Source organism: Protopterus annectens, chromosome 11.part0, assembly GCF_019279795.1.
Source record: "Protopterus annectens isolate FY-2018-M chromosome 11.part0, PAN1.0, whole genome shotgun sequence".
Taxonomy (NCBI): domain Eukaryota; kingdom Metazoa; phylum Chordata; order Ceratodontiformes; family Protopteridae; genus Protopterus; species Protopterus annectens.
Genome location: NC_056745.1, coordinates 50609782 through 50627020, shown reverse-complemented (window position 1 = coordinate 50627020; position 17239 = coordinate 50609782). Strand labels below are relative to the sequence as shown.

Genomic DNA, 17239 nt, shown 5'->3' with positions numbered 1-17239 from the left:
AACCAGATCAGTGTGCAGCTGCTTTCTACTCTCCTCCAGGTTACTGAAAGTCATGTCTGAAAATTGTAATACTCCTTGCTGACCCACTGCAGTACTCCTCTCAGTCTGTGTTTCTTTCTCAACTTTTGCAGATTATTTTCCTCCAGATCCTTTATATTTTTTTAATCCTGGCATCCAGGCAGTGGACTTACCAGCCAGTTACTCAAATTTACCCAGAATTCTAGGTCCACTGGCCTTCTTTGCTAAGTTTCTGTTTTCAGAGTGGGAGAGCCAGAATTAAGCTGTTACTCAATGTGCAGCTATCTTGGAATCTCATCCCTGTCACACATTAATCCCAAAGGATCATCCTCACCAATCTCTCCAAGTTATCCTCAATGAGGCTCCTGGAAGAACGTGCCAAGACAACAGATGTTGACCTAGGCCTTTCTAAGAAGGGAGATGGCAACCTGTCAGAAAAGGGGTCAACAGAAAGGGAATAACTAGACCTTGGAGTACAGTAAGTCTCTTTACTATATGGTGTTAGTTCCAATGAAGTCTGCACTGAAAGGCATTTTGAGTCTTGGCTCATCTGAGCCAAAGAAAGGGTCGGGTCTGATGACCTGGCTACAGATGTCATTGGTTCTGACAAATCTGTCAGGGCTGAGGGTTTGGTCAATCTAGTTGTCAGCTCCAAAGAAGTGGCCGGAATCGAAATATTTTATATCTTTGCACTCAGGACTAAGGGAGGGGCTGAAGTCGAAGAACTCCTCTTCTTGGCCTTCTCTGATTCTCTAGAAAAGGAAGAAGAAGCTGAACTGGGATGGACTAATTTACTTTTGGACACTGATTTCACCAATGGAGATGCTCCAGATAAGGCCTCCCCAAACGAGGAGGGAAGAAGGCCTTTGATAATCAATTTCTTTTCCCTTTCAACCAAACAGTGACAAACTGAGCAATCCTCCTGCAAATGAAGAGGACCTAAACAATATACACAAAGAGAGTGAGAATGAGTACAGGATTTTATGCCCACACTTCTCACAGTGTTTAAAACCAGAAGGCTTATCCTTATCAGCCATTCTAAAAAGCAAGTTGGTTCCACACACACACAACCATCATAGAAAAAAGGAGGTAACAGTCATACTCTTAAAAGTAATAGGTAGAGAATAACAAAAATAAAAGGGACCCCCCCCTTTTTTAGCCACAATAAGAAAGTTTAGGAAACAGAAGCACATATCAATGATGATAGTGAAGAACTACAGTGGTAGATAAAACAATCAGAAAAGGACAGGGAAAAAGAGAGATACTCATGGTGGCTACTCCAGAACTGCCTTCAAAAGGAGCTATTAGTTTGTCCAGACTCCTGATCTATGCAAAGATATACCTGGGCTTCTTCAGAACCAAACGAACCTCCAGGCCTTACCAGAACCAGTGGAGTGTTTATGGGCACTTCCTATCCCCTTCACAAATTTATTCACCAAAACCTTCTTGGGACTTTTCATCTTGCACTGGTTGTGCTTTTGCCTATGGTGATTCCTTGAATTTCTCCCTACACTTTGAGATGGTAGAAAGCTCAACTCTTAAGCAGGGCTCGACATTACATGTCCCACTTCTAACAGTTTTTTTTTTGCTCAACACAAGTTCGAACACTTCTGGCTTTCCTATTAGCATTTTTTGTTAAAGGTTCTACAGTATTCACAAACCCACTATATCATAATTCTCATTTAGACAACATAAGCTTTGTAAATGATAACCCTTGAGGGAAAATTTGCCTCCTGCAAGCCTGCTTGGTGCTGAGTTTTTCCAGGGATGTTATCATGGCCACTGAAAAGAAAGATGCAAGCCTAGACATAGCACAGTTACACAAGCTGAACTCAATCAATCCACTACTACTCCTTAAGACTATATATCAAAACACAATTGCTTAGCAAAAACTACTCGAGTTTGAGAGCCAGAGTGCATGAGTCTGAAACAACACAAAGTTGTGGCTGTATAGTAATTGAATAAATACACCACAAAATTTTAAAAAAAAAGTGTTTTACAATGGTGATCCTTCGCTGCACCGGCTTCAAATGACAGGCTTTACACCCACATCCCCTCTCTCTTTATTATTCTCATTCCAATGTGACTGCACCAAAGAAAAAGTGTTACCGTAGTTTCTCAAGAAAGTTGCAATCGTAAGAAAACTAATTATACTTCAAGCACCAACAAACCACTTCTATGCAGAGAAAGCAAAAGGACATGAGCAAATAGTGCCTCAAACAATAATGCTCAGGTAGCTGTGATATCAGAAATCATGCATCAAGGAGCTGATTATAAGATGAATACAGGCAGCAAAAAAAAAAAAAAAAAAACAACTAAAGATGGTGAGGGTTGCACTACCCTGTATAACCAAGTTTCTGGCTTATTCCTTCAATGGGGGTCATAGCACAGCATTGTTCTGGGGTTTTCATATTACTCCTGATGTCTTGTCAGAAGACTGATTTTTGCCTGTTGAAGTTACCGCACCTACAATAAATACACTACAACAGTGATACTTATGATAAACACGTATAAATTCAGCATACAAAATAAGTAGTGCACTTTCATTTACAAAAGATAAAATAATTAATCTACAGTTTCTAGCTTTTTATAAAAATACAGAAAGACTTACAGCACCCCATGGTCCTGTTCTCCATTGACTTTCCCTTTTAGAAGGATTGTTCCAGTAGTTATGATTCTCTTGTGGTTTGTGGTACACATGTGAATTTGGGCTGTCAACTGTTGGAACAGGTGGTGAGTATTCATTTCCAATTTCTGAATTTGAACGTCGATAACTTGGAAGGCATGGGGGCATGCTACATTCTTGCTCCTCAGCTGGACGTTCTTCAGGACTGCAGTGGTCTGAATCTATATGGTTATGGTAATTTGTACAAATAACTTGCCTTGTTACTCTTCCTTGACCACAGGTTACTGAGCACTATTCAGGGAATAAAAATAACAGTATGTGATTTTAGAATAAACCAGTGACATTAAAAAGTATTTCTAAAGCATTTCAGGGTTCTTCTCTGCAGGAAAAGCTATACACACAATGACAAGAGAATCTGTTGAATAATTATAGCCCAAATGTTATTTTATACAGTTTCTAAAACATTAAAGCAAATAGTGTTCCAGCATCTGAATGAGCATGTCAAAGTTTATGGTATTTTAAGAATCTCACAATTTGGCTTTTTTAGGCAAACTTACATTCAAATAAAGTAATCAAATCATATTAAGACGTTCACATCTGCAAGCATAAAACATTACATATTTTGTTATATATTGTAAACAAAACAACATTACACAAATTGGTCAGTTCCTGCCTTTTTTTTAAACCTCATTCCTCCTCAAAAACATTTTTTCTGCATGCAATGTTCCCAAATTTCCATTCTCCTATCAATTTGCTCCTACTCTTTTCTAAGGATCCTACTTCCAGTTATTTTATCCTGTTACAACAGTCACTACTTCAAAAACAGTTTATTTACATTTTGGTTTTCCATTTTCTAGTAAATGCTTTTTGGCAGCCACCAGAATTAAACTTAACAGGGCCTTACTATATCCAGGCAATTCAGATCCAGTATCTTAGCTCAAAAACATAATTCCCTTAGTTACACTCATTTGTTCTTCCAGTATTCCTGACAGAATACTCCGCAGGAAATTTTTAAAGTCTGTCAACTCATCATACTCTGAGAACATATGCTCCCAGATACCTCCTTCTTCCTCATTACACCTCCAACATTTACCATCTACCTGAGGAAAAATTATTTGGAGTTCGCTTGGGGTACAAAAGTATCTATGCAAACAGGGCCGATGTTAGCATTTTGGGGGCCCCCAGCAAATGTTAAGTTTGGGGGCTCCCTAGGCACTTCCATCAGAGTATCACCCAGTCACTGTCTGCCACCCCTCCGAAATAGCCTGTTAGTTCATACTGCAAATGTTTAGGAATACTATGTACAAAATGCCTGTAGCTAAAATGCTCTTTCATTACAACAGGTCTATGTACCACACTGTGTTCACCCATCTCACAGAGACATTCACAGTTACTGGTACTTGAGTTACAACAATGATACATTACAGCAAGTCTATGTATGGGTGTGGACTTAGGTGAAATACTGTCTATATGCTCTAAAGTATGTTTTAGTTTTTTTTTTCTTTTTACATAATCTTTTCACCCAATGATGGCCTGAACAGAAATTATGACTAAGGAAGGTAATTCCTTGTTGCTGTTCAACATTAGTTTTCCTTGCATCCTTTCAACTCACCTTTCCTGAACAACACAGCACAGTAATAACCATTTAGGAGACAACCCAGTTAAGCCAGGGTGCAAGAAGCCACAGTATCACAGGTGTTCTGGGGTGCATTTTACAGAATTTTTACAATCTTTTAATCCAATGGTGTCCTAAACAAAAAGCAAGGAAGACATAAGTCGTGCCTAAGGCTTAATATTCAAAATAGGTCCAATCTGGGAATACGGTCTGCCTCCCTAATCCGCCCCCCCCCCCCAAAAAAAAAAAACAGTCACTGCCTGCGCATCCCTCTGGTGTTAGACAGGGATGAAAACAGAGGTACAAACTGTCACAGTTAGCATGCCTCCTCACTTCTCAACCCTACCCATCAAAGGCAGCTACCTCTATACGTGCCTGATGTGAAACTGAAAAAAATAATGATTACAGTAATGTATTCTACTTTGTTTCTCCTAGACAGTACACTGCCCCTAAACAAGCTATAGTAACCTTCTTTGTACACCTCTGAGGTCTGTGAGAAAAGTAATAGAAACAATGATCACACTGTCCTCAGCCCAAACAAAAACTGTAATGACCTCATGTGTAAACCTCTATGGTTTTACTGTAATGAAAAGTAAAGAAGTAACCACAACTTTCCCCCTCCCCCATAACCTACAGAAGCTGTCTGTACACTCACATCTGAACAGGGCTGGTTTTAGAATGGGTGCAGTTGGGAGCACAGGCCATTATCAGCTTTATCCTAACAGGGTCAGCCCTGTTCAGGTTAAAAACCATAGTCAGAAAATTAATACATTTTTTTCTCATATTTCTCCAAGCAGCAACAGCTTTTGTGGGGCCCTCACACAGTGAAGATGATTAAGGGAGCCCCCTGTATCAATTTATAAAGTCTAGGGAGGTGAGGTCACCAGACTCCTTGAAGACTGAAGTGCCTGAATCTTCTGTGATATATTTTATGCATTACTTTTGAAATATCATTACTTGTTCGCTACATTTTTCACTGATACCCAGAAAAATGTACGAGTCCTGAAATTATTAGGTGTATGCAGAGATAACAATCAGTAATGTTTTTTTACAAGCACACACAAAAGCCATAGTAATACTAGTTTTGTACTTATTTCAGCAAATAGCAATACACTGTGCAACACTGGAACTGTCACACCAAATCAGTGAATACTGTTTAGCAGTTGTCAGACAGCAGCAGGGTAAGTCACTTTTATTTACCTTGGTGAGGAGTAATGCATACCTGTCACTGTCTCCGATTACACAGACCTTCCTTGATTTTGTTTATAATTTTGATCCGTCCTTCGTAAAAAAGTTTGACTTGCAAATAAATCATTGAGGGATGCAGATAGTGAATAATTCCAGGTATCAGAGGAGTAACAGCCCTGTGTTTCTTATGCTTAGTCAAACACTCTACTTGTGCTGTGCTGATGAGGTCATAACAAGGCCGAAATATGCATATCCACAGCTAATGGGGTTTGGTTTTATTGGCCTGCAACTGTCCATTAAAACGATGAAACAAGTCATGGGCATTCAGAATCGCCAGTTAGCTGAAACACCTGATGTTCATAAGGATCATTTGCATATATCCCATGTTCATAGGTTCATAGATTAGTACTAAGCTAACTGCCCTTGCGAGCCATTTTAAGCCTAGCCAATTATCCCTTGTGAGACTCAAATCCTGCATCTTGTGTTTGTAAGGCAAACACCTTAACCATTAGGCCACCCTCCCAACCCCATGTTCCTCTGATACAAGAGGTTTGGGAGGTCACTCAGTGGAAGTTCTAGCTTTGCTGGAGTTTTCATTTTGTTTTTACTGATTGTTTTTTCAGTGACCTTCTCACTCATTGTTTTAGTTTGTTGTTTGTGATATTTTTGCAGTGACCCTAATGCTAATGGACATCAGTTGGGTATAACAGCCCTGTGTTTCTTATGCTTAATCAAACACTCTGCTTGTGCTATACTGATGAGGTTATAACAAGGTTGAAATATGCATATGCACAGCTAGTGGGGTTTGGCTTTATTGGCCTGCAATTGTCCATTAAAATGACAAAACAAGTCATGAGCATTCAGAATCGCCAGTTAGCTGAAACACCTGATGTTCATAAGCATCATTTGCATATATCCCATGTGCCACTGATACAAAGGATTTGGGAGGTGACTCAGTGGAAGTTCTAGCTTTGCTGGAGTTTTCATTTTGTTTTTACTGATTGTTTTTCCCACTCATTGTTTTAGGTATCAGAGGATTATACTTCTTATTGTCCAAAAAATGCATGTTGATGAAAAAGGTGTTATTCTATTAACTTATTTAATTGAATTAGAGTAATATTTACAACATCTTCCTGATTTTGAGCTTTTGTTCTGCTATTATGTTTGGTATTATGCGGAATTCTTCTACAAAATAGTTGCGAGTTGTAGTATCTAGTGTTTTACCAATATGTATAAAACTCCCTGAAAAAAAAACATCCCTGAAGATCAGAGTCATCAGCTCTTCTTAAAATACAAGGTTTGCACTCAAACTAGTCACTCCAGCCTGCTGACCTCTCTACTGATTAACTTGCTTAGTTTCATTACCAGCTTTATCCTAACAGAGTCATACCAGAACCCTGTTCAGGTTAAAGAGCATAATCAGGACATTAATACATTTTTTCCTCATTTTCCTATTTATCAGCTGCTTTTGTGGATCCCCCACTCTGTCGAGGATGATTAAGGGGTCCCCCTTGTAGCCACGGGTATTGCAGGTATTTAAACCTGGCTATGCTGTTGGTTTTACTGGAGAGAATATCCACCAATCAGGGTTTAACTAAGCCAGAGGCACTATGTCAGTGGTAAAATATTTAATGGGATTGTGAAGCCAATTACTTGATAAAACAAACACTGTTACAATAACCAGAGATATATTTGAATTTTAAAGGAGATATAAATAATTTAGATTTATTACCTACCTGGTTTATCAAGTATACACAATTGCTGTACTAGCTTCTGTTAGTTTGACAGACATGTAACAAGATATCGAGATAAATAACTTACTGAGGTTGGGGCCCCCCCAGGAACAGGGGGCCTCCAGCGACCGCAGGGTTCGCTGGTGCCTAAAGCCGGCTATGTATGCAAACACTTCCAATCAAAAATCTTAAATCTTCTACATTTTTTGCATATTTGGAAGCTAAAGATATGTTCTCCCACTGTTATCTTGTGAACTGCATATCTAATCTCTTGCCCCAATCTTTTCTGAACCTTTTTGATCGATTCCTAGAGTTAGCGTGCAATACTTTAGATGCCCTACCAATTATCCCTTTTTTAACAGCAGCCTCTGTTCTTTTCTAACCAGTGCAGGTCTTTCATTTAGGATTCCCCTATCCATTACTCTTTGTCTGCACTCCGACATCAACATCTGACAGGGAAGCCAATCATTAGTCTGCAATCCAAATGTCTTCTTAGCCTGTTTCTATTCTATTATTTTCCTCTAATTATTTGTTCACAATACTTTGGTTCCTTTGCCAGCTTCCTCCAGTAAATTAAGGCCCTCTCTTGCCTATTCGCTGTACCTCCAGCTGCAGTCATCCTTATTGGGAGAAACTCCTTTCTCCATTCCTGTGTTTGCTTAGTTCTTAGTAGACTTTCTGCTACTTTATGAATATATTCTGTACAACTGTTGTCATTCTCCTTAAGGATGTGCATCCAAAATCCCATTCTTTCCTTATTCTTGAATTACTCCGCTTTAACATTATCCCTTTCCACACTGAATTGTAGCTTTCTGTTTGTCTTATATATATATATATATATATACATATATATATACATATATATATATATATATACATATATATATACATACATACATACATATATATATACATACATACATACATATATATACATACATATATATATATATATATATATATATATATATATATATATACACACATGTATGAGACCCTTAATTGTGTAGCTCCAAAATATTCCTTCAAATCAGGTAATCCTGAACCTCCTTGTTCTATTGGGAGGATCAGCTTATCCCACTTGACTCTTGCTCACTTCCTCTCCCTAATACAATCCTTCAGCTCTTTATTAATCACTACTCATGACTTCTCCCCTAATGATCTGTGTATAAAGCTAAAGGGACTAAACCCATTTTTATTCTTTCTAGCTTGATATCCATATCCATAGAAAGAGCTTCCAGCAACTCAGTTTTTGTATTATTTTGTATTATTTATTTCAACTACCCTGGTATAGACTGGGCAAACTACCAATGTTCCAACTCCTATGCTCAGCGATTCATAGAATTTATAAATTCAAATGCCCTTGAACAACTAGTATGTTCCCCCACTAGAGCGGACAACATATTGGATTTAATCATCACAAATATGGGCGCCCATTGTACCACACCTGTTATCACCCCCTCCTTGGTCAGATCCGACCACAAACTGATAACCCTGGACATCCTCACTCCTCAACCTCCCCCAATCAAAGAAACCATAGCCAAAAACCTTTCCAAAGCAAACTTCAAACTACTTGCATCCGAAGTGGAAAGCTTCACTATTCCCTTGCAGAAGGATAATGATATCCAGGATGCGGAATCCTACACCAAGGCACTCTATATGCATCTTCAGGATTGCATGGACCGTGCTATCCCAAATAAAACCAAGACTCCTTCCTCAAGCAAGAAGAATCCAGTCTGGTGGACCCCGGCCATAAGCAAACTTTACAATAAAAGGAGGAGACTTATACAAAAAAGGTCAAATCTCAAGTAGAAAAATCATCCCTGATCAGCATTAGTAAGACATTGAGGGCCCTTATCAAGTCAACTAAGGCTAATTTTGAAAAGAAAGTTGTCAAGGATGCCAAGGATAACCATAAGGCCTTCTATGGCTACGTCAAAAACCTAAATGGCAACGCTCAGGTCTGTTCTGAGCTAGTAAAAAATGGAACAAAATAAATTGACCCTTCTGACATTGCCAACATCTTGTCTGACAGGTTCAGTGCAAATCCCCCCCCCCCCTCACCACCTACAGGGCCTATTACCATTCTAGGAGATTGTGTAAGTCCAATTATTACTGATACGTTGGTTAACAAGGCTCTATCTAAAGCTAAAAACACTGCCTCCATGGGACCAGATGGTGTCCCAGGCTGTGTCATACGCGAGCTCCAAAAGGAATTAACCCCGCATCTTAATACCCTGTTCAGTCTCAGCCTCTCCACAGGATATGTGCCCATAGAATGGCGCATGGCAATGGTGGTCCCGCTACACAAGGGTGGGGCCACAACTGACCCTGGGAACTACCGACCAATAAGCCTGACCAGTCTGATCTGTAAAGTTATGGAGTGAATCATTATGGAACTCATAAATGGAGAGATTGGGAACCTCCAGTCGCTGGACCCCACACAGTTCGGCTTCAAGGGCAGATCATGCCTCCTGAACCTGGTGGATTTCTTTGAGACAGTTACTCGGGCTATAGATAAGGGAAAGGTGGTACACACGGCTTACCTTGTCCTTGCTAAAGCATTTGACACCATTCCCCATTCAGGTATTATTGATAAGCTCACCAGCCTGGGCATAAACCCTTACGTCACAAGATGGATCGCAAACTGGCTCTCAGACAGATCCCATAAAGTAAGAGTAGCGGGATCTATGTCCGAATCCAGACCAGTAACGAGTGGTGTGCCTCAGGGCTCTGTCCTGGGGCCCCTCCTGTTTGGCATATACTTCTCAGAAGTACAGGCAAGCACAGAAGGGCTGTGGCTGACTGCAGATGACTGCAAACTGGGTGCTATAATAGTCTCCGGCCGACATGGAGATCCTCCAGAAGGGCCTAAATGAGAATGATGCATGGTGTCAAAGCCATGGTCTCAAGCTAAATGCAAAAAAATGCGTAGTAATCCCCTCTGGAAAAAACAGAGTAACCGCAAACTACAACATAGGAGGTAATCCCCTGAAATCTGAAGAAGAAATAAGGGATCTAGGGACCCAAGTAGATAGCCAGCTTTCCTTTGATAACCATGTTGCCAAAGTTGTTAGAAAATCCTTCTATGTGACCCATCTGATCAAGAAAGGGTTTGCATCAAGATCTAAGGATGTAATGGTGCCCCTCTATTCTTCCCTCATCAGACCCATTATTGAGTACAATGCACCAATTGGAATGTACCTGGCTAGACATCTCCAGCAGCTGGAGAGACTACAAAGGTACTTAACCAAGAGGATTACTGGCCTCAAACATTTGCCCTATGCAGCACGATTGAAAAAGCTAAGACTGTTCTGTTGCATACCGCTTTCTCAGAGGCGATCTCTGTCTAACGTACAGAGCCATGTCCAACCCAGAATTGTTGAACATGCTCCATCTTAGCAAAACCAAATCTACTCGAGCTACACGCTCTAGGGATATAAACCTCAACACAACAATGAATAGAACATGCTGGAGGGATAGATTCCCTTCACAGAGACTTCCCTTACTATGGAGCAGGGTCCCGATCTACATAAGACAGAGCCCCTCACTATCACTCTTCAAGAGGAACCTTGATGAGTGGATGGCTAACAGAAAGTTCACACCGAGGATCACACCAACAGCACTACCAGATAGGGGCCAAGGGTACTAGCTGCTAGTACAAGGGTCTAGGGAAATACTAAAGGGGTGGTAAATACCACACAATGTGGCTGGGCTAATGTATGCCGTCGGGCAGATAGCCCAGTACCAACCTATGAACCTATCTTTTATTTAGTCTCTTCCCACATATCATTAGCTGCATAACTGAATCCCTTTTAATCCATACTCCTAAATATTTTACTATGTCTTCATAAATATGGGCATTGCTGAAACAGTTCATGCGTTGGTACAAAGTTTACACCTACAGTCTTCATTGCATCTTCATTAATTTTATACCCCCAAGAAAACCCGGAACTATTTCAGAATGTCTCACAACATTGATATGTCCTTTTCTGGTTCTAACAGGTACAAAATAATGTCATCTGCAAATAAAAACAACTTTACTTGAGCACCATGCCAAATATATTCTTGACTTTGAATCCCTTATTTTCTTTGAAAATGGTTCTAAATATTGCAAATAGCAAAGGGGAAAGAGGACAACCCTGCCTGGTTCACAACTTGGCTTTTCAGTCAACATAGCACAATGTACAGTTCACTTCTCATAAGAGTCAAACTCTAAGAACAAAATCAGCAAACGATATATGGCATTAGGCCTACTGTTGGAATTATTCAATGTTGTTCAAACAAAAACCTCATGCATGGCATCACATTAAACTTGATTTAGCAGTTACCTCACAAACAGAAAGTATCCAGTCAGAAGGGGACAAGAAGAACGGACAAAAGTTGTTCTTAGGAATTTATTTTAGGATGTTTACTTTTCAGCTTGCATGTGGATTTTCTGCCAAACCACTGTGGCAATCCCTCAGTGGCCCAATATATACATAAAACCACTTTTTTTACAATGGCAAACTCAACAAAATAGTAGACAAGCATCTGCAGGAGAAAAAGAAGCAATGTTTTACCATAACGTTCCATCTGTGTTGTTGATCTTCTTCTATTTATCACTTATGGGTTCGGTTCTGAGCCCTTGGAACCATGTCAGCCTAATATCAAGCTTGCGTACACCAAACACAATTGAGCTAAGTTGCTACCCACAATGCCCTTCTCCCTGTTACCTCAGATCGAGTTTGTATAAGACATATAGAAGTAAAGCAGCGATTTCTGCGCAAAAACCCTGAAAATACCACAAGGGCCCATGAGATCCACCAGTAGCTTTTGGTGGGGGCCGGAGGCTAGGATGTGATGAATGGAAGAAGATCAACAACACGGATGGAATGTTATGGTAAGACATAACTTCTTATCTGATGGTGTTAATCTTTCCATTCATCACTGATGGGACAGAATCCCAAGCTACCTGAGAAACCTGGGTGGCCCTTATGGGAGAACATTCCTGAGAACCATTGAGCCGAAGGCCGCTCTTCCCCTGGAGACCATATCCAACTTGTAATGTTTGATGAAAGTGTGAAGTTTAGCCCAAATGGCTGCTGCGCAAATGTCATTCATAGAAGCTCTGGCATAAAAAGCAAAAGAAGTTGCTATAGCTCTAGTTGAATGTGCTTTGATATTGTGAGGTTTAGGCTCATTAGTACGTGAATATGAAAAGGAAATACAATCTCTGAGACACTTTGATAAAGTGACTTTTGACACAGCATATCCCATTTTTGGACCAGAGATGGAAATGAAAAGTTGATCTGACATACGGATAGATTTAGTCCTGTCTAAGTAAAAATGTAGTTGCCTATGTACACCCAATGAGTGTAGACCGTATTCTCCTTTATTGGAACAGTTTGGGAAAAACACGAGGAGTTCAATGGATTGGTTCACAGAGAAATCAGAAATCACTTTGGGTAGAAAAGATGGATTAGTACGTAGTGATACTCTGTCTTTATGAAATATTAAGTACGGTCTCTTAATGCATAAGGCTTGTAATTCTGATATCCGTCTAGCTGATGTGACAGCTACCAAAAATAGAGATTTCCATGATAGGAATTTGAGATCACATTTTGCAACAGGCTCAAAAGGGAGGTAAAGAGAGAGACTGTAGTACTAAGGAGAGATTCCATGCCTCTAACGGACGCCTGATTGGAGGTCTGCTGTGAAACACTCTTTTGAGAAAGGTCTTGCATAGGCAGGTGGAGATAAGTGGAGTGTCCTCTGATCTGTTATGAAAATTGGAAATAACTGCTAAATGGACTCGTATGGTAGAAGCTGATGCTCCATTCTCAAAAAACTCAGAAAGGTATTGAAGTATAACAGAGACTGCAGCTGAAAAGGGATCTAGCATCCGTTCTTTAGACCAATGAGCAAACTTTTTCCATTTATCTCTGCAAAGTTTTCTGGTGAATGGCTTATGGAAGGCCAAAATGATATCGCAAACAAGTGAGGACAGGGTTTCCTGCCTGGCGACTAACGGAAGTAGAGAAACCAAGATGTCAGCTTGAGATTGGACAGATTTGGGAGAGTCAACCCTTGTGGTAAGAAATTAAGTCTGGACGAGTGCCCAGGATCCATGGAGATTGTAACAGGTGAGGCCGGAGGAAGGAGAACCACACCTGACGAGGCCAGAATGGGGCAATGAGGATCACCTTGCATCTCAACCGAATTGTTTTCTTTAAAAATAGGGGTATCAAGGGAATTGGTGGATAAGCATAGAGGAGACCTGTGGGCCAATTGTGAGTCAGAACATCTCTCGGGGACTCCCCCTCTGGGGGAAAGAGGGCAAAAAAGCTGCTGCATTTGTTGTTTGAAGGGGAGGCGAAAAGATCGCAGCAAGGCTGTCCCCATCGGCTGAAAATTTCTGCGGTCACTTTTGGACTGAGAGACCACTCGTGTGGAAGGAGAATGCATCTGATCAGCAATCATGTTAGAACTCCCTGGGATATGCATTGCTATAAGAAAGCGGTCGGAAGCCATCACCCACTGCCAAATTCTCATGGCCTCTCGACACAGGGGGTAGGATTTGGTTCCTCCTTGTTTGTTTATGTACCAGACTACTGACATACTGTCTGACTGAATCTCAATCATTCCCGAAGGAAGGAGCAGATGTAATGCCTGCAACACCAATAGCACCGCTCTTAACTCCAGAACACTGATATGCAGGTTAGCCTCTAAGTTCAACCACGTGCCTTGGACTGTCTTTCCCTGAAAACGACCCCCCCACCCACCCAATCAAGGAAGCATCTGTGGTAACAGTGGTGTTGGGCTGAGGAGTCTGAAAAGGGCAACACCAAAGTTCTGCGTCTGGCCTCATCCACCAGAGGAGATCTTGCTTGCAAGAGTTGGTTATGAGGATCTGTGAGTTTAGGGGGTGAAGATTTGAAAACCACTGGGACAAAAGGATCCATTGCAACAGTCTCATTTGTAACCTTGCCAGAGGAACTATCAGAATGGCTGCAGCCATGGACCCTAGAGCCTGGAGAACTTCCCTTGCTGACACCTTTCTTTGACAGACTATCACACGTACTTGCAATCTTAACCTCTGAAGCCTGTGAGCCGGTAGAGATACCAGGCATGTTCGAGTACTGAAAACTGCCCCTATAAATTCCAGCTGTTGGGTAGGATGTAAGTTGGATTTTCCCAATGTACGGTGATGCCTATGGACTCTGATAGTGTATGTAATGGAGGGCCATGGTCAGGAGACACTTGGTGGGGGTGGAAAAGAGCCAATCGTCTAAATATGGAAACACCTGGAATCCTTGATGTCTCAGATGAGCTGTCACCACTGCTAGACATTTCGTGAACACTTTGGGGGCCACTGAGAAACCGAATGGCAGGGCTCAGAACTGGTAATGTTTGGCTCCTAGCTGGAACCGAAGGAGACTCCTGGAGCATTTGTCCATTTTGATGTGGTAATACGCATCCCAGAGGTCTACCGAGCACATCCAAACATCCTCCCATAAAAAAGGGAGAATGGATTGAATAGTGACCATGTGGAATTTAGTTTGTACCACTGATTTGTTTAAATGGCTGAGATCCAGAATGGGTCTCCAATCCCTGGTCTTTTTTGCAACCAAAAAGAATCTTGAGTAAAAAACAGATCCGCATTGGTCTGGAGGGACTCGTTCTTTTTTGAAACAGCTTTCTTATCTCTAAAGCCGCTTCTTCCTTTTGATTGGGTGGAACATTGGGAAGGTTTTTTATGAGGTTTTGGATGAGAGGATAGAGGGATGTACTAGCCTATGGAGATTATTCTCTGCACCCATCGATCATTTCAGACAGAGCGCCAGGCAGTTTGGTGCAGAGAAAAATGAGCCCACACTGCTTCCAGAAGAAAGCAATCGGGCAACGCTTCAGGAGAGTTGATAAGACCGCCCAGAGAAAGAATCCCTGGAGTCTTGGTTTTGGGGACCCCCTCTGCCCCTAAAGGGGCGTCTTCCACCATTGGAACCCCTTTGCCTTTAGGAGAATCCCTGCCACGTGCATTATGGAAAGGATCTTTAGATTCCTTGTACCAGATTTTCCCACTCCTCTGGTTTCTGGAAAAAGAACTCTGGGGCTTGGAAAAACATAAGCCAACAGCAGACAAAGTCTTTCCATCCTGCTCGCACCTGGCCAGTGTGTTCTTTACTTTAGAACCACCGAAGATGATTCAATAGGGACGTTCAAAAAGGAGGACTTTAAGGAGTTCGCGAGGTCACAGATGCACATCCAGGCATGACGCCTCATGACTATGCATGCACCCGCAGCTCTAGCCGCCCTTTCAGTTGCATGGGAGCCTCATGCACGAACTGGAGATAGATTCAAGGGTGGGAAGCTGAGAGGCAACCTTGTCTCGTGCCCCATCAGAAACCTGACCCGCAAGAGCTCCAGAAAGTTCGGTAATCAAATCTCTTTGGAGTCTCGTGAAATGTGCCAAGTAGTTCAGGGACCTGACGGCAAAGGTCACTGAAGCAAAAACTTGCTTCCCCAATCTGTCCACAGCTGGGGACTCTCTGTTGGGAGGGTGAACAGTAGGACTTTCTTCCACTAGATCCTTTTTAGTGGCAGCAGGCACCAACATAGCATCAACTAGCAGACCTCTGGACCAGTGAGGGTGCTCTTCTGGGGGGGAGGGGAGAATCTTATCTGGTCTCCGGAGAATGGCCTCAATAGAATCAGGATTCTGCCACGCACACTGCACGATGAGCTGGATTAACTCATCTGCAGGTGGGGTCACCCAAGAGGTAAAAGGCTGAGAGCAAAAAGCCTGCAGGAATACAGACTCCTCCGAGGAAGGGTTAGAGGGCGTCCAGCCACCCCTCTGTTTTAATATTTCCAGGATGTCTCCGAAGGAGACATCAGGGGGTGACCGTGGGGACCCCTCCCCATCATTGTACTCCATATCTTCTGTCAAATACTCTCCAGGAGAGTCAATGTGCTTCTTCTTACACTCCTTCTTCCAAGGAGCTTCCTTAGTGGGAATATCAAAGGAAGACTTGGAAGTATGGGTACCCCAAACTGGGGTTTCCTGAGGCTTTTGCTCTCGGTGTCCCGGGAAGGTGGCCCGTAGTAGCTGTAGCTCAGTGGGAGCAGAGTGGAGTTCTGACGTCGGAGTGCTTCCTGAAGCAAGCACCCTCTCCATCACCTGGAAAGCAGGCCCGCCAGAACAGGAATGGAAGCCCGGAATCAAGAAGGACAACCTTGGAACCGGGGTCACACCCCACTCCGCCGGACCCACTTCCCAGGGATGGAACCTTAAGCAGGATTGGGGCAGACGTTATCCCCGGATCCGAGGACGGAACTGATAAAACACTCGGAACCGTGCTCAGGACCAAGGACTCCACCCCCCCCCAACCATGAGTCCGAGGAAGGGATGGTTCCAATGGAACCGAAACCCAAAGGGTGGCCTTGAAAGCCTCAGTGACAGTCACTGTTGGCACTGAGGAACGAGTTTCCACAAAGGATGTCGGAGCAATGGGCTTTGGAACCGACGGATCCAAAGGAGGAGTATAATTCGGAGTCCTGGGAGAGATAGACCCAAACCCCAAAGAGGGGGTGAGTCTTAAGAAAGTACAGTTGTGCACACTTACCATAAATGTAGATGTTAGAGTGTATTCACTGTTGCAGTCATCACATTTGGGTTATCTGCCTGCAGGTAGCCCTCAACCGTCCTGAATACCAGAGTCTTGGGATTTCTGCGCCAGATGCTGTTGCTTCTTCCATGACGTCAGGTCATCAGGGGTATAAAACATGCAGCTGATGCCATTACATCAGATTTTCTTGACTCAGATGTCAGGTGCCCCCACAATAGGAATCAATTACATGGTATGGAACACCCCCAGCAAAAAGCAAATACACATGATATAAAGTATGCCAAACAAAAAAGATAGATAAAAGTAAAGAGAAGTCAGGGGGCTGAAGGGAGGGTAACCAGGACTGCAACAATGAATACACTCGAACATCTACATTTATGGTAAGTGTACACAAGTGTACTATGTTCTTCGAGTTTCACTGTTGGAGTCATCACATTTGGGTTGATTC

General features: G+C 42.1%; 1 protein-coding gene across 1 annotated transcript in view; it reads right to left on the bottom strand.

Annotated features, from left to right (window-relative positions):
* Positions 1 to 17239, bottom strand: part of ADAMTS20 (ADAM metallopeptidase with thrombospondin type 1 motif 20) — a 3636702-nt gene that overhangs the window by 1424361 nt on the left and 2195102 nt on the right. Inside the window, exon 26 of the mRNA XM_044087413.1 lies at positions 2630 to 2935. Coding sequence (XP_043943348.1) covers positions 2630 to 2935 — 306 coding nt within the window. The remainder of the gene's footprint in view (positions 1 to 2629; positions 2936 to 17239) is intronic.